This window comes from Passer domesticus, chromosome 4, assembly GCF_036417665.1.
Source record: "Passer domesticus isolate bPasDom1 chromosome 4, bPasDom1.hap1, whole genome shotgun sequence".
NCBI classification, from domain to species: Eukaryota; Metazoa; Chordata; class Aves; order Passeriformes; family Passeridae; genus Passer; species Passer domesticus.
In genome coordinates this window covers 16650734-16675991 of record NC_087477.1, presented here as the reverse complement: position 1 = coordinate 16675991, position 25258 = coordinate 16650734, and the positions used below count along the sequence as shown (strand labels likewise).

General features: G+C 39.2%; 1 protein-coding gene and 1 long non-coding RNA gene across 2 annotated transcripts in view; one reads left to right on the top strand and one right to left on the bottom strand.

Moving 5' to 3' along the window:
• USP53 (ubiquitin specific peptidase 53) overlaps positions 1 to 13365 on the bottom strand; it is a 28447-nt gene extending 15082 nt beyond the window's left edge. Inside the window, exons 1-7 of the mRNA XM_064416365.1 lie at positions 13208 to 13365; positions 5864 to 6567; positions 4078 to 4170; positions 2075 to 2209; positions 862 to 975; positions 675 to 757; positions 263 to 368 (exon numbers count right to left, since the gene is read on the bottom strand). Of these exons, the coding sequence (XP_064272435.1) occupies positions 263 to 368; positions 675 to 757; positions 862 to 975; positions 2075 to 2209; positions 4078 to 4170; positions 5864 to 6007 (675 nt within the window). The 5' untranslated portion in view covers positions 6008 to 6567; positions 13208 to 13365. The remainder of the gene's footprint in view (positions 1 to 262; positions 369 to 674; positions 758 to 861; positions 976 to 2074; positions 2210 to 4077; positions 4171 to 5863; positions 6568 to 13207) is intronic.
• Positions 13366 to 13498: 133 nt separating this feature from the next.
• Positions 13499 to 25258, top strand: part of LOC135298603 (uncharacterized) — a 71440-nt gene continuing 59680 nt past the window's right edge. Inside the window, exons 1-3 of the long non-coding RNA XR_010360628.1 lie at positions 13499 to 13631; positions 16795 to 16992; positions 18506 to 18634. This is a non-coding gene — a long non-coding RNA (uncharacterized LOC135298603). The remainder of the gene's footprint in view (positions 13632 to 16794; positions 16993 to 18505; positions 18635 to 25258) is intronic.

Below are 25258 nucleotides of genomic sequence, written 5' to 3'. Positions count from 1 at the left end.
CCTAAGGATAACATTCTTCATCATAACAATACTTTGATGAAGACTACAGCTTAACTTCTGTATCCAACCACCACCTTAAAACATCCCTATAACTGGAACAACAAAACATAAGTGTAAGAGCTTTCTTTGCCCTAAGCTGACTGCTCTGAAGCAGCAACACAACACATAACCCTGGTTTTAGAGGAATACTTCTAGCCTGATTTAACATCTGAAAAAGTTCTCCCTTGTATCCCAAAGTCATGTAACATTTTTATTTACTTACAGGACACTTTCTGTAGTCATCAGCAGTATTTGCTGCCTGCAGCAATTCCGCAAACATTTCTGGCTTGAGACGTTCATGTCTCTCCATCATTTTTTCTACTTCATTACTGCAAAAAATAAATTACATACCTATGGATCTCCTTTCTGAAGAGTAACAGATTTTAATTAACTTTACTGTATAACTAAAAAGAAGACACACAGTGGTAAACAGTAGCAATACAAATTTTTTTTTGTCAAGCCCTCTCTACATCTTGCTTTTGAAATACAAATGTTATTTTTGAACAGTATCTCAAAAGAACGTTGCAACCAAAAAAGTACATATTAATTTTTAACACTTAAAAGCCTGGTATATTTTTGCATATTATTAGAAGGCTGTATATAGAGAAATGAGTAACAAGAATAAAAGCTCTTACCACAGGGCTGTGGTGGAAATGTAACGCACAAATTCTGTGAAAGGCAGTGGATCTGATGATGCTCCACAACTGCCACACACACACTACAAAAAAACCCAAAAAAAAAACAAAAAACCAAACTTTTGTTTTTATTTACCAAGGAAAAAGAAAACAAGGTTTTGTTAAACCATTCAAATGAAGGTCTGACCTGCTCATACAGCGTCATCGCAAACTTCTGGTGAGAAATACAGGATTTCGAAGTGCACATATCTGTTTCACTGTTTGGCACTAAGTGGAAATGAATCCTCTCAAGGATATTTTCCTAAAAAGAAATAATAATAGAAATGTAAACTGAACTGATGAAGTCAGAACACATCAAGAACATTACAATTTAATAATTCAACTATTCCCCTTGACTCCAAAATACTACAGCTGCAATGAGTTTGTCCCCTGGATTAGCAAGGCCATTTTTTCCTTTTGCCAAAAATACCAGAGGTAATGGGAAGAAGTGAATATATTCAGGTAGATAAGACAGATGATTCATTCAGGAGTCCAAATGCATTTTGAGTAGATGGAATAGTGATAAGAGGCTCTCTTTCATGACTGCAAGATCTCAAACAGCCTCTTTCAGGAGTTCTACACTGCATTTTCCTATGTATGTGAAGAAACACCTAGCAGGTAGGAATTAATCTGTGGATACGCCCAAAGGACGTCCAAAGCTGAAAGTAACTGAAGCAGCAATGATATTTCCTGCCCCTCAAATCCTTGTCTGAAGGGTAATACTGCAGGTGTTTCAAGGTGAACATTTTCATTGTCTAACACAGGAGATCTTAGGAAGGTCTCTTTACCAGAGCTCTGTGACATCTGCAGTCACATTTAAAAGCCACAGCAGTGGCTTATGTTTTTCAGTAAGGCTGAAGTAGAAAGTAACTGAAGTAGAAGTAACTGAAGTAGAAAGTAACTACAGCAAGATCTTCAAGTATTTGTTCATTCTTGGGTAAGATAATGGAAATCTCTTCTGCAGCAGAATTCAGCAATGAGCTGGCCAGTTGTAACAAACTGTATTTCAATAGCTGGTGACCCAATACTTCAAGGAACAAACAATGTATTCAAATCCATAGGTGCTTCTCCTGAGAAGATAACCTTTCCCTCCATCAAAGTATTTTTAAGAGTGACTCAGAGTTCATAATCCTCACCAACCTCCTGCTCTGTCTGAGCTACAGAGTTAAGGGAGGAAAGTATGGAACAAATGCAAGAGTACTCCATTCCCCTTACCTGGCACTTGCTCCATGTGCCTGTTGCCCTAAACGGTTATAAAGAAGCTCAGCAGAATTATGTTATTTGATTCCTACCCATGAGCCTGGAGCTACCAAAACCCCTGAACTAACAGAATTCTACTCAACTCTCACGAAGAGACTTACAAAGCATTCTGCTGCATCATCCATGAATCCCAGCTGGAAACGCTGCTCATCCTTGAAGCTTTCTGCGAGGGCATGTCTCATGTTATCTGACGGGAGGGCTTTCTCTCTGCTGTGCTGGAACTGTGAAAAGATGGCCTAGGAAGAAAGGCAGTGCTTACTTAACTTCATTAACCACTTGGCTAGACACTCTGGTTCTACACAAATACATCATGTTTTGCATGAACATGTGGAATATTTGTATTTATAATATATATCAACGCATGTAACTTTCAAAATGACTGTCTTCTCTTCAAGCTACCACATTTGTATTCTGCTGATTCCTCTACAAGAAGTTATGATACCAAACTAAACACTGAACCTGTAGAACAACAACACACAATTACAAAACTAAAAGTGATTGACTTGAGCTCCCAGAGGCAACAAAAGCCCTGTTCTGTAATTATACAGCTTTTTCAGTGTGGCCCCTGGAACAGCAGTTCATCCATATGTATCTCATGTCTACAGATGGTGTGTATTTCTTAGGGCATAATGTAATGCCACTCATGAGTCACTAAATAATTTAACATTTACTGCTTAGGAGGGGAGTATATATTTTTTAAAATTGTAAACCTCCCATAAATTAGATAGAATGCCAATAATCCTTGCTATGAAATTAGCTCAGTGCTGAATGAGTGCACACAATACAAGAGAAAAGGTCAATATCTGCAGTTCTGGGACATGATAATAAATTGCACTTGGTTTTTAATTCATTTCCCAGAAGAGAAAGCTGGCTGCTACTTTTCTTTTTGGCAGTGATATCCATCCAAGTGAGCTCATCATTTAGCAAGTAAAGGAGGTTTATTCTGAAAGAACTGAAAGTTAAAAGCTATTAAATGAATTACAGATTTGCAGATATTTAAAGGTGTATTCCCCAGTCAAGAATTCTAAGTCAAACTTTAAGGAGAACTGAAGAGACTAAAGACAAAGCAAGTCAGGAGAAGCCATGTAAAACAGAAATAAGGTTATGCATTCTTCACATAGGCTTCCTGTGGTTAAAATGTGTTGGATAGAAGGCAAAGACAAAATACAGAAGCAAAGTTTCAGTGCTAACAGAAAGTATTGTTTTAACCATGATGCATTCCAGGATGTCTCTCAAGTACTTAATCTTCCCTCTCAAAACAAAAAGCAGGGACTACTGACAAAAACTACAGCCACTATCTCCATGTAGACATTCAAAATTAAGTTTTTAACAGATCTGCTGTGAAAGCATTTATCACTCCTCATTTTGGCTGCTAGGTCATTTTTTGTTATGCAACATATAAAGCTATGTCCAGCTAAAAAAAAAAGAAATACAAGCAGTACAGATAAGGAGATGTGCAGACAGATATGCTCAGTTCAGCGGCCTGCACAGTCCAAGTCCCACAATTTATTGGCTATGCTTTTAGTTCATAGGAGAGGCTGACAGAGATAAAATATCCTTCATTGTTAAACAGGTAAGAAGGGTTACAATAGCTCAGGAGCATCAAAAAAACCTCAACCCAACCAAAAAATCCACTCAAGTCACAAACAAGTCACTGTTTATCCTCATCCAGTGGATATATGGCATTGAAATTAAAATGTCCAAGACTTTGAGCACAGAACAAACAGAATTACTCAACCAGTGTCTTAAAGAGCCAAGAAAGCAAAACCAATAGTGTACAGAAGAGCTGGGGACAGACCCTTCCAAATGAATTAACTACTTTTTTTTGAGGTGAGTACAAATATCACAACTCCATTGCTAAAAAAATAACTTATGCCATCCTAACCAACCCCAGAACCCTGAAAGTTTTCTTCTTTAAACACAAGAATATATTTCTCTTACAAACACTTGTTAAAAACATCCTTAAAACTAAATTGCTTCTTTAAAAAAAGAATGACTTGGTCACCCAGGGATAGGTATGATATAGACACCAACTTCCAAAAAAATAATTTCAATTATTTTTCCCTCATTGTGAAACACATTTTTTCCAGAATTTTTTATCTACCTTTAAAGCACAAAATATACAGGCATCTCCTTGACACACATGTCCAGTTAAACCTCTTAAACTCCGTCGAAATATGTCAAGTTGCCATAATACCTATAAAAATAAAGAGAAAATAAGTAATCAGTTCTGAAGGTTCTTTGCTTAACACAACATACAGTGCATTTTAATTGTTTTTTATTTCACATAACGTACAACTTCAGTACCAATATTGCTGCAGGAAATGTGAGGTTTTTCCATTAGTTTGGTAAATTGTGGAGATGGAAATGACAGTTTTACATTCAGCACTTAAAATTTAGATCTGTTTTTTAAACTTTTTGAAATGGTGTATTTTGGAGAAAGAGCTGAAGCACTCTCAAGGAAACAAGCAGCAATCTAAACCCTGTACAGGGACTGTAGCAGTTTTCTTAGAGCTCTGCATAAGAGTTAAGTCCTATATTATATTCTTACAGTCTCTTCTCAAAATGATTGCTGAAATACATTTGTTTTTCCATAGACCAAGTAATCCTGGTGCTTACACAGGTATGTTTCTACCTCTTATTTGGGTAAATACCCCACAAAAAGGTAATAACAGCTTGGCTACACCCACTGCTTTCAATATCAAATGTCTTGGGTACACCTGAAGTGAAGCAGTTCAGAAAGTTGTCCATTAAAAAAATAAAAATAAAACCCCTAAAAATGAGTTGTCAAGAGGCACAGTAAGACAACAGCTGCAAATTCAGGGGGAAAAAATATCCTATCTATAAATACAAAACCTAAAATAAAATAGGATGCGTTGGAGACCGAAAGTCCAAAGCTCAATTCTGAAGGTGGAGCAGAGGTTAAAAGAAAAGAAAAGAAAGGAACACATTCTTCCTTGTAAAAGGGCAGTCACCAACCATCTGCCACTGTTTGATAAACAGCACTGGGTTGTGAAGGTGTAGGATTGTCTGAAACTAGAACTAAAAATTACTTAGGGCTTCATTTTAGGGCACCTAAGTGAAAAGAGCAGAACTGCAAGAGAATATAGGAGGTCATGTTCCTCCCATTGGATGCAAAACAGCAAACACTCTGCTAAAACTACAGTACAGCTTTATTTGAAATACATACAGATATCATACACACCAAACAGCTATACCTCTCTTATCTCCTGGTTTTAAATCCATGCCAATTTAAAGTCTTCCAATTTTTAGGAAGTCTATGTCTCTGTTAAGCCCTCTGCCAGTCTGAGAAATAATTCTGTACTATTTAAAAACATTCAGAGCCAAAATCTGAGCATTACAAGAAGTACCTTGTTATAAGAGGAATTCCAAGTCATACTTCTTTGGTACCAAGTGTATCTCCTACTCTAATTCCACAAATCTTTCCTAAGATTAGAAACAAAGCCCTCACTATATGTGCATATTCTGATATATCCCAGTATTCAGGCTTGCTCATGTGCTAATTCTGAGAAAATGGGATTTTAATAAAAATAGTATCCTAGTCAATACAAGTAGTAATAAAAATGTATCATATAAATTTTGGAAGTGATTTTGCTGGGTTTGACAGAAACATTACTTTTAAAATTCACACAGAAAGTTTCAAAGTTTGAACTCCTACATTTTCAAATACAAAAGTTTTTCAGATATCCTTGATGCCTTCAAATAAAATTTTACGCAAAATAAAGTATTAATACTTTCAATTCTTTACAATTAAATGGTGAATAAAAATACCTTCACAAGTGTCTTATTCCCTACAATTGCCATTTTTATTTTCCACACAAACTCAGGAAAGTCTTAAAAATTGTTTAATAGATGAAGTTTTTTCTTACCTGAACAGCACTATTAAGAAAGCAGCTGTTTTGTCCAGGTTCATTTAATAAGCCTTTTGTAGGGGCCAGGGACAGGATACTTCCAGGCTGATAAACTTTTCCCAGGTTACCCCCAGGTTTTCTCAGGAATTTCACCCATGCCATTATTTTTTAGAGTTTATAATCACAATGTTCACGTTTCAATATTTAAGGATATGATGGGTGCAAGGCAAAGAAGGTGGTTCTACAAGAATATTTCTAAAGTCTTGGCATTCCATTCAACCCTGTGCAGTAGCAACCATTCATGGGCTTAAGCCCATTTTCCATGAGCAGCTGTGAGCCATCCCTCAGGAGCAGTCTCTCAGTAAAAATACAGCTGGACAATGTTTTTAACCCTCAGTCTTAAAAAAATAAATAAATGAAGGTGTCCAGCTAAGGTTAAAACATGTTAAAAGTTGTTAGAATACAAGTTCTCATTAAGCAAGTTGCACAGTGACTGACTTCTTCCAAGGATATCAATAAAGTATTAGTATAAATCATTAGTTGTATTATATTGAAAGTTTATATGTATATATGTATATATCACAGAACTGGAAAGTTCTTGTTAGGTGTTATACTCCTGTTCTCTCATTTTGTTCCATCTTCTTTTTACTTCTAACTGTAACCCATGAAATATATTCCAGTTTAGAAGACGTCATGTTTATTTCATTCTCTTTCCAGTGAGCCTGAAATAAGAAAAAAACAGAAATTATTGGAAAAAAAAGAAAAATCCAAAATGTTAAAGAACTTCTAAATTAAAAAAAAAAAGATGGATAAAACAACCTCTAAACCTAAAGGCAAGATAAAATAGCCAGGAAAGAGGAGAAGAAAAAATCCCCACCTAATAATTGTTTTTAAGCCATAAAAGTTATTTTATCTATCATAAATATCATATCATCTTCTAATTTCTTACACATTTCTAAAACCAAAATAAAACGGCTGTAAAGATTCTACTAATAACCAGCAATAGCTTATAAAAAGACCGTATAACACATGAGTTACTCAATCTTTGAATCTCCAAGTCTAATAAAAACATTACCAAGCCAAAAATCTTTTTTATTTAACACTCAAAAAGCTAAGCTGGTTTTTATTTCAGTTTTATGGATGGATTGTCAGCTAGTACTCAGCTTTCAGAAGTTTGTTCTGCCTACTCAATACTACATAAATGTGTCATTAACCTGGCTGCATTCTCAAAGCAACCAGAAAAACAGTCTGGTCGGTGCCCCAATTCCAGGATTTTCAAATTCCAACAATAAGGGTTGTTTCTCCAATTCCTGAAGGAGTCTGTTGAAGGTTAAATGAGTCCATTTCCAGAATATCCCCACAACCACAAGTAAAGCCCAAGCCATGATCCTCTCACAACAATGGATTATTCTGTCTGTTTGGCATTACTACATCACCCACACAAACATTTGGAGGAACAGAACAGAATAAATTTAAATAAACCAACACAATTGGGGTTGCATATGTGGGGGGAAAAAAAGAAAAAAAAAAGGGGGGGGGGGTGAAATTTGGGCCTCACATTTCAACATAGATATTCACCCTGTATTTCACAAGCATGTGAGATACTAAAGACATACCAGTATACTTCAAGACCTGCAGCTTCTCACTGCAGGTCTTGAAGTATACAGTTTTTCTCACTGTGTAAGCTTAGCAAGATTAATGAGGAGTATTAAAAGACAAAAATTAATTGTGTAGTTGGAATACTGTATAAACTGGAAGAGAACTTAGCTCAGAACAAGCAGTAGCACATTGACACAAAACTACAGCTCTCTAATACTGTACAGCTGGGATATGTGGCTTTCAAAAATACACACACGTATTTGCACCCCTAAACCATTCCCCTTTATTAAAGAGAAACATTGGTACTTGCTTGTATTTAAAAATAAAATCAATAACTGGAACCTAGCCAAAAGTCTCTTTTGCCCCATGAATAATCAGATGAGTTCTGTTTGTTTACTGATGTTACTGTATCTCACCCGTAAGTAATTTGATTTAATAATACTGGAGATAGTAAGTGTGATTTGTGGCAGCGCTGAGCAAGGAGTCTGAAATCTAGCTGGAAACTGACCTTGACAGAACATCATGTAACAATTTTGTTTTCTTTATGTTCACTTCAGTTAATCCAAAAAGAGAATAGGAAAAGAAAATGTAGCTGGAAATGTGCATCAGCTTCAGATCTTATTAGAAATACACACTGTTTTGGAAACAAGAGTTCATCCAGAACAATTTAGGATAATGACATAGACCATTCGTTTACTAAGAACTTACAGGAAGTAATTTTCTCTTGCATTTCAGGGTTGCCCCACAACTAACACTCCATGCACCAAGCATTTAGCTGTTGAGCTGGCTCTCAGGAAAAGTTATAACAATTCAGTGCAAGAATTTAATGAAAAAAATTAGCTGGACTAGCTCTGTGTTACTGTCCCATTGCATTAAAATGCTTCCTGCTGAATTTCACATGCAGAAAGCTGTGAATACAAATAATTCCATCTGCCACACAATCTTATTCTAATAAATTGCAGAACATATTAATTGCAGTTTTCATGTGTAGAAGTTCCACTGCATCAAATACTAAGGTGCATGGCTTATTCATTAGTAAGAAAGGCACTATAGATGAGCCTTCCAAGAGTGCCAGAAGCAATGGGATTAAATTGTCATCACAGCCTCTCTAAAAGGAGAGAAAGCCTATAGTAGCATCTTGGTTTGAAATTTACATTGGACAAATATCTCAGTTTTGACTTGAAAAAAAAATAAAATAAAAACAAGAATATGACTGTTCTGCTGACAAACCTATCCCCATCACAGATGGCTTTATAAACCAGAGAAGTGATGCTGCTGATCAGTCTTGGTTGCTTCATCTTCCACGAGTTTAGGTGAAGTTTCAGGTGACTGGCACTTGGACCAGACTCCCATAACCTAAATTCAATAGTCAATAACCCTATAATTAGGACCTGAAGACTTCTTCCTCGTCTGTGGTAAGCCAGTGTTGCTAAGGGCATTGTAGCATTTATTAAGCACTGGGGTTTACCAGATCTTTTTAGGTTCCTGGCTTGCCAAAGGTGTGAGTGACAGAGTATAGACATCAGTCAGCTGTGCATGCCCCATCCCTGGCAGTGCTCAAGGGCAAGTTGAATGGGGCTCTGAGCAACCTGGTCTAGTGGAAGGTGCCCCTGCTCAGGGCAGGGGGTTTGGAACACAATGATCTTTAAGGCCCCTTCCCACCCAAACATTCTGTGATTGAACCATACTGAGCCTACAGTAAGTGCAATATCTCAGTAAAAAAGTTATTTCACACAGTGTTACTGACATGCTACAGGAGATTTTTAGCAGCTGAGATTTACAGGAATACGTCCTTCACACTACAAGAATTGGTTGTGGACAACTGCTCTCAACCAAAGACACTATACAAGAGCTATAAGCTCTCAAACCAAAGTCTCTTTACCAGCCTAACTCCTTCCACCTTGCCCAATTCCAGTCACTGCTCTTCAGTCACAGGTGATTTCATCAGGCACCTTGCTACCCTTAGCTGTGCAGCCTTACAGGACAAAACACATGCCTGTCAAAAATTTCTGGCACTTGCCTTTACAGCTTCCAGAACAACAAATCCACTTGTCAGCAGAACTGCACGTTATCACCTGCTTGCTTGGTACACCCCAGCACGTAGCTGTGGCTGGCACAGACTCTTTAGTTTAAGAAGCAGTGTCACTAAAGAAGCTTAGAAATCAGTGCAGCTGATATTTTGCCTAAACAATCACTTTCTACGAGCACATTTGGGTTTAAGCATCTCTGATATCCATCGAGATAAAACTGATGAGATAAACAGTTGGCTCTGGGAGCACTGGAACTACCAGTGCCTGGGCTCCTGATAATTTTCTGCCTCATGGCTGAGTTCTTGCAGTTTTCTCCCTGGCTGGGGCATAAGCCAACTCTGCTCCTCACATCATCTTACAAAGTCTCTCTCTTCCAGCCAGCTGCCTCTTTTCATGCACTTTCTAAGTACATAATCATCTTTGAGGCTCCTAGCCCTTCTGTCAAATCAAGTGGAAACCTGCCAACAAGTTCAAAAGTTGTTGACTGCTTCTATCCCTGAAATTTGGCTGAAGAACAGTTATTTACATCTTCTCAGCTTCACTTTGCAACTATTCTCAGTGTGTTGCACAAATTACTAATGGCAAACCTCTTTCATGCCCAGTGCTGGGGTTGCTTTTAAGCCACACAGCATTTTGCTTCTGCTTGCAGTTCATGTCTCTGTGCTGATCCTGGCAACCCCACCCAACACACCAACAACTCAGGGAAATCAATTCCTAAACTGATGTAACTCAAGAATTTAGACACAAGACAACAAAAATTGTGAAGGCAGAGTGATGAAATACAAATGAGGGAATAAAGCTGTGATAGGAAACGACTAAAATTCTCTGCAATGAGCCAGTATTATTAGGACTGGGATTACTGTCTCCTCCTTAACAGAACGAAATTGATCAAAATTTCAACAACTTGCAACTGCAAGAATTTGAGTGTTTTCCTCAGTTCAAAAGGTTGTTGTTTAAAATTGCCAAATTTTGTTAACTGAACAAAAATCTGATTTGTAGTGTGACAGTGGTGGAGGTTGTAATTACTTTTCCGTACGTTTGAAGAAAGAAATAAACAGAGACACTGCTTTATAAATGCAGAAAAAGACCAAAATTTGAAAGGAATGATCTCTTACACCCACCTCAATGAGGCTGAACCATAATTTTTTGTCCCCTTCCACCTTTAGCCCCCATGTTAAATATATTTGTCAACAAATCTCATGCACCATAAGATACACGTAAATGCTTTCAGTAGCCACCAGTCTTTGTCCTTGGAAGGTGTCGCAGAAACACATTTACAGGAATGCAAATTCTCACTATTTTAAACATCAGAGGGAGAAAAACTTCATGAATAGCCCTTACTTGCAACACACATAAGAAGAAACAGGAACAACACTACAAGAAAAGGCCAATACCAGTACATTACCACTGGCTGGTATTGGTCTGACACATTCTTTCTCCTTCTGCCACTGACTGAACAGGACCCCAAGACACCAAAAGAGTATTTGATGGTACCTCCTCTAGAAATTCTTCCAAACAATCCCTGTAGATTTTCAACCCAGACTTTTTCTTTTTTCAGGATCTCTATTGTCTCTTCTGGAGCCCTTGCCTATTTAGCTGTCCCTGCCATGCCAAACCACAGCTCCTGCACGTCACACATCTCTGTTCCCCTTCAGGATGGAGAACCAGAAGCGTAGATGCTATCCCAGACGGCTTTTGTACAAGTGCACCATTTTTTGCTTTAAGCTGTTCCAATAAAAACTTTCCTGTTTGCATCAAAACCAAAACAACAGGTTCACAGCTCAGCCTCCCTCATCTGTCACAAGGAGAAACCCACTTTAGAAATTGCTGCAATGGGAACTGTGAGTAAAGATCTTGGAGAACACAAATTCCCAGCCCATGACACGGGCCAGCACTTAGAGTGAATCATCACACAGACACCATGGAGAAGATTTTTGTTTCTCCGTCTTCCTACTGCTTTACACGTGACTATTCAAAGACTACAATGTACCCTTTCCTGAGCCTCAGAAAGATAGAATGTATCTTTACAGTGATACTCACACTTGCCTTTTTGTCTCAGATTAATTGCCTGCTTTTCAGTTGTTTGATCTGTGCCCATGTTTGATCATTAACAGAAGTGCAAAACACCAAGTTCTGCTCTTCCTCAAAAAGCTTTCTGATTTCTTAAGTCACCAGGGAAAAAAAATGACAAAACCGAGTTACAAGGAATGGTAACGTCAGCATCATCTTTAAACCCATGCATATTTTATATGTTTGTCAAAAAAAGAGTTTGAATGTCTGAATCACTATACCTCACATATTTCTTCATTAACATATCCTGTACAAATCTTCCTACAAACACTTCACTCAGTCCACACATCTAAAATCCTGATCCAGCCTCAACCCATCTTCATTTAACCTGGCCCCAACAAACTCCTCCTTGTTTCTGCTCCAACCACGAAGCTTGTCAAGACCCATGTGAATGGGTTTTGCTCCCATCAATCACTACATCCCTCAGTGACTAAACTGTTTCACTCTATCAAGAGGCATAAACCAAGGAATAAACAAGGACAGTGGCAACATCCTCGCACCCTCTGGGTCACACTTGCAAATAATTTTGTCAGAGGCACACCATGCATACTGTTTGGCCAAAAAAGATTCTGCACTATCAAGGCTTGATATGAAAGTCAAGTGCATATTTTTTCTGTTTTTACTGTCAACATCCCACTGGGCAAGAATAATAACTTTTTATACAAGTAATTTGATACTTCAAAAAAATAACCAGTAAGTACTTCTTACTTTGCAACAACTTGTAAGGAGAAGAAAGGATTATCTACACTTTGACAAGGCTAATTTACAGTCAGATTATAACATGAGGTCTCACTATTTTGACACCAAAAAACACCCTTTCATTCTATAAGAAAAGAGCAAGTAATCATAAAATGAGTCAAGGGATTTTCCATTGCCTTGGGGTGGAAGGGCACCATGAATCAGGCACAATGCTGTTTGCACGATTAAGTTGTTGTTCTTAAAATAATCCTGGCAGCTTCAAAGTTAGGAAAGCTTAAGTGGTTCAGTGTTTGCTGATTTTGGTAGGGGGTTGCATGAGGAAAATAAAGCACTAAGTAGAGAGATGTAAAACTCACACTTATTCTGGGAAGGGAAAAATGTAGGTTGAGAGAACAAGTCATGGTTCCTCTGAAAAGCTGATTATAAAATATTTGCATTGAAAATCAAAGTAAGGGATATAGGTAAACTCGACCTGATGCTAAGCAGGTGATTTGCACACATTCGCATGCGTCTACCCACATGCCTCTGAAACTCCATCCGCACGAGAACACACGGCAGAACAACTCTGCCTCCAAAACGCTGCACACTGCTTAGATTTCAGACAGCTCCGGCACCACCTGTGCTGGCATTTCCTGCTCCAGGCAGACAGCCCCTGGAGAGGCTCCTGAAGAGCTCGCTGCCGGGCATGCGACGGCCGCGTTGAACATTAACCGCGCCTCGCTCCGAGCCCGCACCGCCGCTCCCCGCTCCAGCCCCGCGGCCCCGGAGCCGCCGCCGGCCCCCGCAGCCCCGGCAGGGATTTAACTCTGCCCGGGAGGAGGCGACGCTCCCGTCCCCCGGCACCGCGTCCCCACCTCGGCACCGCGGCCACAGCCGTGCCCGCTCCCCGCTGCCCGCCGCAGTCCACCCCCCGACCGACCCCGCGGCTCAGCCCCGTCCCAGTGCCCGCGGACCCCCGGCTCACCGGCGGCTCCTCGCGCAGCTCCGCTCCCGCCCCCTCCCGGCGGCGACTCCGGGCGCGGCCCCGCCCTCACGGCAACTTTTACTTCCCCCGCTTCCCGCTCCTCCTTCGCGCTCCCCTCCCCAGCCCGGCGCCGCCGCGCCTGCGCAGCGTGGCGGCAGCCGGGACGCTCTCCCGGAGCGGTGTCCCGGATATTCCCGAGCCGGGGAAGCGAGGCGGGCAGGGAGGGAAGGAGGGAGAGGGCAGCGGCGATTGGAGGCGCTGGCCGCGCCCTCGGCCGGCGCGCGTGCGCGGTGCGCGCGCGGGAAGGCGCGCGGGGCCGGGGGCGCCTGAGGGGCCGCGATGGCGGCTGAGGCGATGGGGCGGGGGCGGGAGCGGGTCTCGCATCCCCGCGTCCTGCCGGAGGTGCGGGGGGAAACGCGGCCAGGTAAGGGGCTGTCACAACCCCGCCGCTCCCTCCCCGCCTGCTCGCGGCTCGGGGGCACAGGCGTCCTCGAGCCGTGGTGCCCCTCAGGTGCTCGGGTGTGGAGTTAACAGCCCGCTCAAATGCGCGCGGCGGCGCTTGTTTTTTCCAGCAATTGTTTTCCAGTTCTCATTCCGGGATATCTGGCCGTGCACGTTGGCTTTCCTTGAGATGCCCGTGGAACAGCACTGGCAAAGCGTGACTTGGGAGCCAAACCCCGCACAAGTGTTCATCCACCTCAGAGCTGCGTTTGGCTTCCCTGCGGCCTGCAAAGGCCCCGTGTAGTTATTAATTCATCTATCACCTGCCCCAGAGTCACTGCCCCAAAGTTGTGTTCCCTCTGATTTTTATCTAATCCATTATGTTGGCCAGGGAGTGGTGTTTCCTTTTGTTATTTGAGATAGGAATTCCGTATCCACAAATGCTCATATTTCTAGTTGCTCAAGTACCTTTTATATTCCACTATTTTGATTTTTTTTTTTCCTGGATAAACATGTAGATTTCACTGACACAGTTCATTTCTAGGTTAGCGATGATTTTTTAGGTGCTACCACACCCAGTGTCAGTCCTTGGCGCATGCTGATGGATACAACTTGTATTTTTCCTCTTCCAGTTGCCTTTCTGATAGCCTTCTAGGAATGGAAAAAATCCTTCTGTGCCTAAAAGCATGTTCAGTTTTCCAACAGCATCTTCTGCAATAGTAAATAAAATAATTTCCCTGTAGAGTTCCCTTTCTGCGTCTACCTTAGGTCATCCAGATTGCAAAATGACTGTGTGGAATACAGGGCATCAAATCAGCTCACTGCCTTAAATACAACATTTTGTTGTTCTTGTATCCTTTTTTCATTAAATAGATACATTTTCCTCAGATCACTTTTTGCTACTGTTTCTCCCATTATATTGCCAGTGTAAAAACCTCACAAGCAAAGCGATTTTAGCACCTTCACTCTCCAGTGTTTTCCAACAGCTTTTTGATTTGGTGATTCTTTGGCAAGATTTTCATTCAGTTTTCCAGATTTTTGTCTTACATATAGAGAAGTAGGTAGATAAATCAACAGATAGCCACATTGTTTCACTGATTTGTAGAGTCATGTTCACAAATTGGAATTACTTACTACAGGATTTGTATAAAATGGTTTTTCTTGAGGCATTGGGATGTTTTCACTGGTTTCCTTTTAGTTTTTGACAGATACTAGATTTCTTTGTCTCTTGTTTTCTTAAAATTTCCCTAGAATTTGTGATTTTTTTTAACAGGAAATTGAATAGCTGATCCATTGTTCTAAGATTCATACAGTATCGTGGCTCTACTTTTTTGTAGTTCTGTCTTAACTGTTTGTTGACAGATGCTGACTGGAAATTTAAGGGTAAAAACATGTTGAAAATCACTGTATTAACATGGCAATGAAAAACCTAATTTTGTGTTTGTGCATCTTCTTATTGTACACTTATAAAAATCATTCTGCTTATTGTTTTGGGTAGTGTCAGTTCAGCCCTTGATCCCTGCATCACTTCTTTGCAAAGCCAGTCAAGCAAAGGCATCTGTGTGTCCCAAAGTGGGATTATGACCTCATTTTGATATTTTTGCTTTCCCTGAACTCTGCTTTTCATGTTTGCCTCTGCCCTTTCTTCAGCACGGATTTGTTTTTCACCACTAATCTTTAGAAGTCCCTTAGGATTTATAGTGGCTTCTTCTGTTCCTTTTTTTTTTTTTTTCTCTCGGAGTAAGTGCAGTCTGTGAGCTTTAATTATAGTATATTTTAAGATTCTCTAGCACTGAATCTTAAGAGAGCCTTCCACACACAGTTCAGGCAGAGAGTGACACAGGTGCAGCACAGGAAGCCCTAAATGAGGTAGCAGAAGAATTTTTAAATTAGAATAAATGGTACAGAACAATGCTACCAGGGCAAATTATTTCCTGCTGCCTTTTGTGGCAGTGCAGGATATGTGCTAGGCACGATGCAGAAGAATGTTTCTGTGGGTTTATGAGCACACTTTGGTATTACTTGTAGGTAGATTGTTACACTGGAGAGTTGGTGAGGAGCTGAAGAGGTGCTAAACGTGCAGGAGTGGGGTTGAAGGAGGTGCCTTCAGGATGTGACACAAAACACCAAGGAAAGGAGACAGAATTTATCCAGGTCCTTGAGCACATCCAGGACATTGGGGGTTTGCACATGTCCATGTCCATTCCAGGGTAAAACACATTTGTGGATAGCTACATGCCAAAAGAAAAGTCTCAGTTAGGAGACATCAAAATGTTCAAAGGTAATTGCATAAAATATTTTTCCTCAATGTTGCAGGAGTCACACATCATTTTCATCACTGACTGAGCTGCAGCTCTTTGTTTTACAGATGCACACAAAGGTTTATTTTGGTGTTACCATTTTCCTGTTCCAGGGTCATCTGTAATCTTGTTGCCAGTGGCTTTTCTGTAAATAAATTCTAACTTCTTCCTCTGAAATAATTATATTTTGTCTTTTTTTTTTAATATGCATTTTTAAATTAACATTTTCATACCTGTAGCTTTACTGGAACACCAGTTTTCTAATTTCTTTCATATTTCTTCCTAATTCTTGGAACATGTTTACAACAACCTTTTCAATCAACTGCTATCCTGTTCATGTTCAAATGTTTCATAAAAAATATGCCTGCTCTAATTCTTTTTGGAAGCGTAGAACAGTAAAATTTGTGGGGTTTTTTGAAAAATAGTTAAGCAATGTTTTATTGAGTCATTGATTTTGTCATTGTTGCTCTTGTCTTCTGCATGGATCTTTCTCCTTTTTCATGAGCTGTTCAGTGTGTGAAATCAACTTTGTGTACTTAATAGGAACTGTGTCTGCACTTACTGGAGTATTTTGCAAAAAGTAAATTGGCAAATTATGTGTGAGGTCTGAGGCAGAAAATTCCACAAGCCAGTGCAGAGTTTAAGGTGTGCTTTATTAGCTACATCTTTCTTTTGAAGTGTTTTCACTGCAGTTAATTCAGCACTACAGGATCCTGCCTGTTATGGTCCAGTCTGTTTTACTGGCCCATCATGAACAATTTTAATGTGATTAAATACCATTTAGCACTGATTTTAAGACACTTATAAGCTAATGCCATTTTAATTGAACAACTTGTTTCATTCCAGTGGATGGGACCTGCCATCGTGTTGTTGTGAAGTAATTACTGAGCTCTGAAGAGAGTGTTTGAGGCTGTGCTACCCTTCTCAGGAGAAACAAGGATAAAGAGAATCATTCTTCTACAAGAAAATGTAGTTTGAAAGATACCAGGGGCACTGGGCCCTATTCTGCATGGGCTGTAGCAGGATAAAGTTTCATTAAGTAAGGTAAGGGTTACTTCAGAATATGTGATATTTTTCACATTCTCTAAGCCTTTGGGGTATTGTCAGATCCTATGTTTATACAGTTCTGCCTGAAGAGGAGAAAAAAAAAAAATCTTTCAAATTCCAAGATGTTCTTGCAGTTGCTTGTCTTCAGGAGCAGTGCTTTTTCATTGAGTGATTGGCTCAGTGCTCTGCACAATTCTGCAAGAGTTAAGGAAACCACCCTGGTAGGGTGGAGTGCCATAAAGATGGAGAAGAGCCAGAGAAAAAGTAAATAATACTTTTATTATTTGTGACATCAAATAGCAATCATATGCATTTGCTATGGCTTCTGAAGGGAAGCCCTAACAACACTTTAGCCCAAGTTCTCTAGGCTGTATGCTTAGCAGTGCTGCCACAAAATGATCTAAAACAAGAGCAGAACAAATTAAAAATATATCTTCAGCTTGCAGTAAGCTACACCAGGATGTGTTTTCTTATGGGGAACTTTACCTAACTCCATTCCAGTGCTCAAATCTTCCCTACCATGAACACCTTATTCCCACAACCTTTCTTTTAAACACACTCCAGCAGTGTTTTCTTCATATAGTCTGGAGCAAGCAGTCACATGAAACTTACTCATCCAATTGATCTCATTCCCACATCCTGCATAGAGCCTAAAATTTATACATGTAAATTGAGGACATTAGAAGGCATGAATGAAAGGAGGAGAAAATGGATCCTGTCTGGGAAAAAGAAATATCACTGGCTTTTTTCATCTTAAAAGCTCCAGGTGAGGCTTCAGAAGCAATGAGAGTGTTAAGTGGTGGTTTATTTTAGGTAGGCTAAAAAAACTGCCTAGCATTTCTGGTCAAGTTTGAGCTTTTTCCTCCTCCTTCTCTCACTTAGCTGTGGACACTTGCATAGAGCACAGCCACTTTTTTAACTTGTCTTCCTGTAGGTGCAGGAATAACACAAGATATTTTCCTCTTATTCATTGTACATTAGCCAGACTATACAAATTTTCCTGGTAGATTTAAGGGCTACAGTGTTCAGTGGGGTGGCAAAAGCAGTTTCATTGAAGTCATCTAGAATTTCACTCTTAGAAAAAGAAACATTGGTTTGCATTCTTCTTCAGACTTTTTGATGATAATGGGTCTGGAACAAGGTCTCTGTGTTCTTGATTTTTTTTCATTCTTTAGGAACAAGGAAAAGGGTGGGGGTTGCATAAGTCTTGCGACTGAATATTTTTCCTCTTGGATAATCCAGTTTCCAGTCCAATAATCTACTTCTGTGGAACAACAATGTAATTGAATAGCCTAAAATAGGAAAGGATTTCAGTTTTTAAAGTTAGTTGCTGAAACAGTCAAAGTATAAGAAAATTCTGTGTGTGCTGTATATATCTTGACAACTGTTTAAAATTGTGTCCTCATCTGGATGCTCTGGAAAAAATAAAGTTTTTATCATGATCTTTGTGTTGCATCAGTCTTCAACAATCCTTGCAAGTTTCCAGGTGTCATTTATTTCTTCCTCCTAGCATGTAAACCAATAAGAATGGATGTCTGCAACAGAAAAAGAAAAGAAAGAGAGGTCTGATTCATACAGAATTGAACTTCCGGGGTGAAACCCAACATGAAGTAAAATGAGAACAAAAGAGAAGAATTTAGTGAGTATAAAATCACAAGTAACTAGTGGCTGATGTTACATAATATAGATTCTGTCTCATTAAAAAAAAATATATTGAATACTTCAGATAATAGAATGCAAAAAATGTTTTGTATTTTGTCCTGGGTGAGAAACTGAGCATGATTTGATCTGAAATACATGAGTTGAGTCCCTTCCTTGTACAGCTCAGTTTATACCCAAGTAAAATGTAACAGGGTTAAAACGTAGTATTTAATGATGATGATGATTTCTTAGAGAAAAAAATGTGGAAGTAAATAGGATAAAACTTTTTTTTTGCCATAGACAGATCGTGCCAGACTTGCCTGCTTTTGCTGTGTGATACAGTAATTGCTTTTCTAGACAAACAAACTTGTTACACTGAAGAAAAGGGGAATTTTTAAGGTGTCAGATGGACAAAGAAATAGCCCAGAGGAAAAAGTGGCAGTATGTTACACTTAATGGCAGGGGAAGTTGTTGGAGCGCTGTCTGAAAATTGATATTGAAACCCATCTTGTTTAATTTTTTCATTAGTGATCCTGGCACAAAAACCTAGAACTTGCTAATGAGCTCCTTTGGCATCACAGAGTTGGGAAACCGTCCCTGTAGCGTGCTGTTGTACTGAACTAATTGGGTGAGCTTGAGCAGTAGAGAAATAAAATGGGATACAATATAAAGTACAAGGTCATGTGTTAGAGCCTAATAGGAAAGGCTCCCTGATAAAAGCTCAGAGCTTGTCAGGTGGAGGATGAGAGAACTTTAAAAAGTAGGTGTGCAAGCCAAAGGCTGAGTGGCTGTGAGTCACTGATTTGAATGTACTGTGGAAAATGTGAATCCAGTCACAAATAATTTCATCCCTGTACTTCTTGTACAGTTAAAACAGTACTAATGCCATGTGTTGTACATGTGATTGGTGAGACCTTAAAACAGATCTGCAAATCCACATACAAGAAATTGAACTTAGAAGAATAGTAAAAATATGTTTTAAATCCCTACTAAATGAGAGGAGTGGACAAGAGACTAAAAGGACTTTAATTTTTTAGACTGGACAACTGAAGCATAAAAAACCTTACAGTCTTTGAATATACCAGTTGAAGCAAATGTGACAGAAAAGGAAGCAAGTATTAATTTAAAAAATGTTATCAGAATTTAAAATGGATATGACTAAATTTATATTCAAAATTAGAGGAAGTTTTTTAACTTCAAGGTTTCTAAACATTGCTAAGAGAAAATGTCTTGTGCAAGGAACACAAGCTAGAATAGCACTTTCTTCATCTCACAGAATCCTAGAGCTGCGGGTCTGCTTTACTGCTTCCTTCCTACTGATGCTTCCCATTTTCATCTTTTCCTTTCTTTCTGCTTATTTTATAAGCCACATCTGAACAAATGATAAAGTGACATCACTAAATATAAGGAGACTTTAAATTTTGAGCTGTGTGTAGTATCGCTTTCTTTTTAGCAATGAGACATTCATGAAATCTATTTGCATCACTGCAAAACCCGGGTAGGAAATAGACATTTCCATTTTAGTTCAGCTTGCTCTTTTCCTTCCTTTTTGTACAGCATGTTCTTGTTTTTACCTTTGCCAGCAAAGAGTCAAAATGTTCTCATTAAGAACTTGAGGAATGACATAGTGCTGGAATTAGCTGCCGGAATTAAGCCTTACTTGGCTCCTTGACGTACAGTAGGCCAGCCTAGGAAGAGCCTGTCATGCCTCAAATGTTTGTTTATAATCATTTGTAGTTATCTTGCATAGTCATCTTTCAGTAATCTGGAGGGTAATGACCACAGTAACTACTGTTTCAAGTTACTATTTGCCTAGATTTACTTGGCTCTGCAGAGAATCTTCTCAGAGGAAAAGGAAGTGGAATGATGCACTCAGGGCTTCTGCATGGCTGCCAGTCTTCCCCCTGTGGGGACTGGGTATGCTCACCCTCCTGGCACCCAGGACCTCCTCAAGATTTGAAATTTTTTCCTTTTTTGTTTTGGAAGATGACTGTCCATACGTCCTTCAGAATTCCAGAGAAATCCAGTTCTAAGTTATACCTTCCATGCAAAGCAGCCTGAGGGCTTTCCTGTGCTAATGAGTGCAGCCAGCTCTGAACTGGCAAAGTTCAAGCTGTTCTTTGTGCAAACACCATCGAATATTTTAATCTCCATTTGCTTTTGAAAGAATAGTTGGCTCACAATATCAGGCCTTATTTTCAATCTTACAGTGATTTATAAATCCTCTGCCTCTTGCAAATGTTATTTAACTTTGTCTCACAGTGTCTTTGTGCAGTAGGGAAGTATTGCAATTTCTGGGCCAGGTATTTTGGATGAATAGTCTGTTCTCAGGAAATCCAATTTCCATCTGAAAACAAAAGGGCTGTGAATTCATCCTGAATTTAGTTTAAAGTTTTGTCCAAAAATAACAGTAAGAGAAGTTATGTGGACTTTTTAATAGCTAAAGTTACATCTTTATTTAAAAACATCAAATGCTGATTTGTTGATACTTTTATTAGTTAGAGCCTGCCCATTGTAGAATGAAATCCAGTATTTCAAGTAAAATAAAAGTAGAATGTTATTCTACTTGTAATGTTTCTTAACATTACAAGTAGAATAACATTTCTTAACATTCTGTAATTCATTTTAAACCATAGCTGGGAATATTATGTATGTACTCATGTAAGGCTATTTTTTTACTTTCTTTATTTTTACCATGAAATTCGTTCTTCAACATGAGAAAAAAAAAGACAAACCAAACAAAAATAAACGCAAAACAAAAAAACCCCTAACATAAAACAAAAAAACCCTAACATAAAACAAAACAGAAAAAAAAAAGCAAACAAAAAACCACAACCCCAACCCCCAAACATACAATAATAAAAAGCCTGCATTAGTATTTCTATTTTATGAAAGGGAAAACTGAGCAATAAGTTTTGTATGTTGTGTCCTAACCTGAGCTCTCTGTATAGGATCAGGATTCTTGCCAAAGTTGTAGCTGAGGTCAGGCTTTTGTGTTCCCTGCAGTGCCCATATGCTGTGTAGGAGGTTTAAGTTAGGCCTGGCTCTCTCTGGTCGCAGCTTACATTTAAATGTCCCCATTTCCATGTGGGAATTGACTTTGCTCTCACTGCTCTCCTAATGGATATTCTGATGTAAATTAGTGAACATCAGTACCAACAGCACGTGCTAGAATTGACATGGTACCCTAATACATGGCTTTGGGGAGGCAGAAAGTATTTCATAGAACTGACAAATCCCTCTTTTCCAGATCTTTAACAGTGCCCAGTAGATGATATTTATAGAAAGAAATAGGGTAAATATGGGGTGATCTTTGTTACACACTTCCTATGTTCCAGGTGCAGATCCCATAGTAGCCATCATCCATAATAGGCATAGTTACCACTAATAAGTTGTTTATCCTATTTTGAAGTTATTAATAGATTTTGACCCATAGAATCTTATAGCACCAGGTTCCACAACCAGGCATTTCTTGAAAAAATATTTATTCCGTTGATTTTAAAGCTGGTTCCTTACCATTTTATTAAGAGTCAGTTTGTTCCTGTGTTATTGTTCCCTCATCATCTTTTCCATACCATTTGTGGAGACCTCTGTCATAACTTCCTTTATTTGTGTTGAGATAGTTTAATTACTGTGTCCTTGCAGTAAAGTTTTATTTGTCTTTTTGTCTTCTGAGTCTCCTCTATTGTACTCTTAAACCATGATAACTTTTTTTTTTTTCTGAGAGAAGGGTTAGAGCTCTGTAGTAGTTTTTCCTTGCTCTGAACACTTAGTCTGCAGGCTGTTTAAAATAATGCATTATTTCCTTGAAAGGATTTCACCCTTTCAGTGACTTCTTTTTTTCCTTTTAGTAAGAGTATTTCATATGCAATTTTTTGTTTCTTAAACTGTATCAGTATTCTGACAGCATTTCGTAACTTTTTATAATCTATATTCTAACACCCGGTTACATAACAGCTCTGTGGCAAACACACTATTTATAAATCATTTAGATCACTTTTTATTTGGTTTTGAACAGTATGTAGCCTCTGGGAATAATGAGGAGCCAGTTCTACGTGACTTGTCAGCCTTATAGGGATCTTCTGGTGTTTCTGTCTAGTCTGCTTATGGGCCTCACAATGAAAAATTCTAATCTAACATCTATGGGGGTTTATGCTCCTCAATCTTAATGTATTTCAGGGAGTCTGTTTTAGCCTCTTGGTTTAGGTGCTGCCCAGAATATTTTGTGCTGGTCAGCAAGGCCATCTAAGAACTGAGATAGAGTGCAGATTATTCATGTCTGGTCTGAAAATAATTTTAAAGAGACCTGATTAGATACGGGCTCATTTCCCCCTGCATTTCCTTGTGGTTTCCCAGAGTATTTCTAAGGCATGATTGGGGTTGTTCACCATATGTAAAAATACAAAAAAACTACCTGCATAATTAGGCCCAGCTGTGTTATCCAAAACATCCATTCTGATGTTGAACTTGTAGTATAAATTCTGATTACAAATACATGTTTGAAATTAAATAAATGTAGAAGTTCTGTCTTCACAGAGGACAGTGCCAAAACCTTTGTTTGATTTCATTGGGAGTACAATTCTGTCTCCAGTGTGTTTTTCCTGCTTCTGATTGGGACAATGTGTATTAAATTAATTTAAACACGGGGATACTTTGAGACAATAGAATAATTATTTATTTCCACAGTTGTATGGATCATACAGGAGGGAAAGCAGCCAAGACATGTTGACATACTTCTGACTTCTAAGAAGGGAGCATGCTGTTAATTTTTTTTCTCCAGAGCAGATAGTACAGGCCATGAACCCTGATTTTTTGTGCCAAAAAAGGTTTAAGGTTCATATGTTTTAAAAATCCCTTATAATCATGGAACTATTTAGAAGTGTATATCTCTTATTTATTTTTTACATACTGTGATCATAGGGTATGTTGTATAGACTGGGAAATAGCAAGTCTATTTTCTCAATTCAACACATTTTTAGTGAAAACATTTAAATTAATTAAGTTCCCTTTATACTGCTGCAATGGGTACCTTAATGTAAATAAAAATGAGGCAAAAACTCCTTTGGGAACTAAGACTTTTAGGCATTTTTATTATATATTTATTCTCACCATACTTCTGACTTCTCACCATACCCTTCAGTGCCTTTCTCTTTTTGAAGCAGATGCAAGTGTCTTGTGATAAAATGTACATGATGTTAAATGCACATTTCCTGAAATATTTATAAATTTGTGTTTGTTTCTGTTTGTGTAAATCTGTTACTTGAGTGTTTTCCCATTCAATATATCCTTGCAGCTGTATTTGTTACAGCTAAAAGAAGCCTTTAGGAGCCCCCCTAAGTTACAGGATACACTCCAAGTGCAATGTAACAGTCTAAAAAAATAAATGCAGGTCCTAAAACCCAGTGAAGGTAACAGTGGACTTCTGGATTCCCAGTCTTACCAAGAGACGTTCCTTCGTGGCAAAAGAGTTGGATTTTGGCAAAGGGATTTGTTTCTTGCAGTGGGACTTGCACAATGAGGCTCCATCCAGGCTGATGCAGCCCGGAAACATTTCTGGCCACTGGCACTGGCTCCTGCGTGCTGTTGAATGCTGAGCACATTGCACAGCCCTCCCTGTGCCAATTAACACTGTCCCAAACCCTTCCCAGGCACGGCTCAGGAGCTCAGCGTGGCCTCCTCCCAGCAGGTGGTTTGGCACAAGCCCCTCGGTCCGGGAAGGTTGAACAGGCTCTTCCCAGGCAGCAGGGCTTCCACAGGGCGCTCCTGCCCGTGCTTGTGGCTCTCTGGTGGCAGAGCTGGGAGGCAGGAGGCGCAGGGCTCCTACTCTGCACCTAAGAGGGGCTCAGAGGGGAATCAGAGCTCCTGGGTTTGTGGGGACACAGCTCCTCTGAGAAGTGCCAGACAGAAGGTGAGGACAGTCCGTGGTTTCTGTCGTTCGGAGCATCGGCTGAACGTGTCCACAGCAGGCTCAGCGCCTCTCAGACATCTAAAGCCTCCTGAGCCCATTCTGCTCCAGTGGATCCACGGATAAATAGGGAACTAAAGTTGTCATTATGTGTGCTGTGTAAGAAGCAAGGTGGCATGCTCTGCACGTATGGGTTGTTTTTACAGAGAGTACAGTAAACATAATGTATCCCCTCTTCACAGCCCTCGCTGTGTATGTGCTATGCACCAGGTTTCTCATATTTCTCTTCAAACAGCCTTATGAATGCTCATAAAATGCTAATTCCTACAGAACTTGTTTACATAACACCTCACCATAGTTTTTAAAATTTAATCTTGCATCTTTGACTTTGAAGAATTCATATTTTTGTCATTGTCCATTTAATGATTGTACAATGTGCGCAGTTAAGATCCCCAAACTAATCCCTTGCTAGGAAAGTGTTCAGTCAATGAGGTGGGTTTATTTATTTATTTATTTATTTATTTGCTAGATTTGTTCAGCACCTATACATTTATTTGTGAAAATCGTGTGACAAAGTAAATGAAAGGAAATGGATGGCAAAATTTCCTTTGTCAACTACCTGCCTTGAAATGACATTTGAAAAACACGTATACTGATATTTATAAAATATCAGAGCTTGTCAGCATATCAAGAGCAAGGACTCTCTCATGCTTTTAA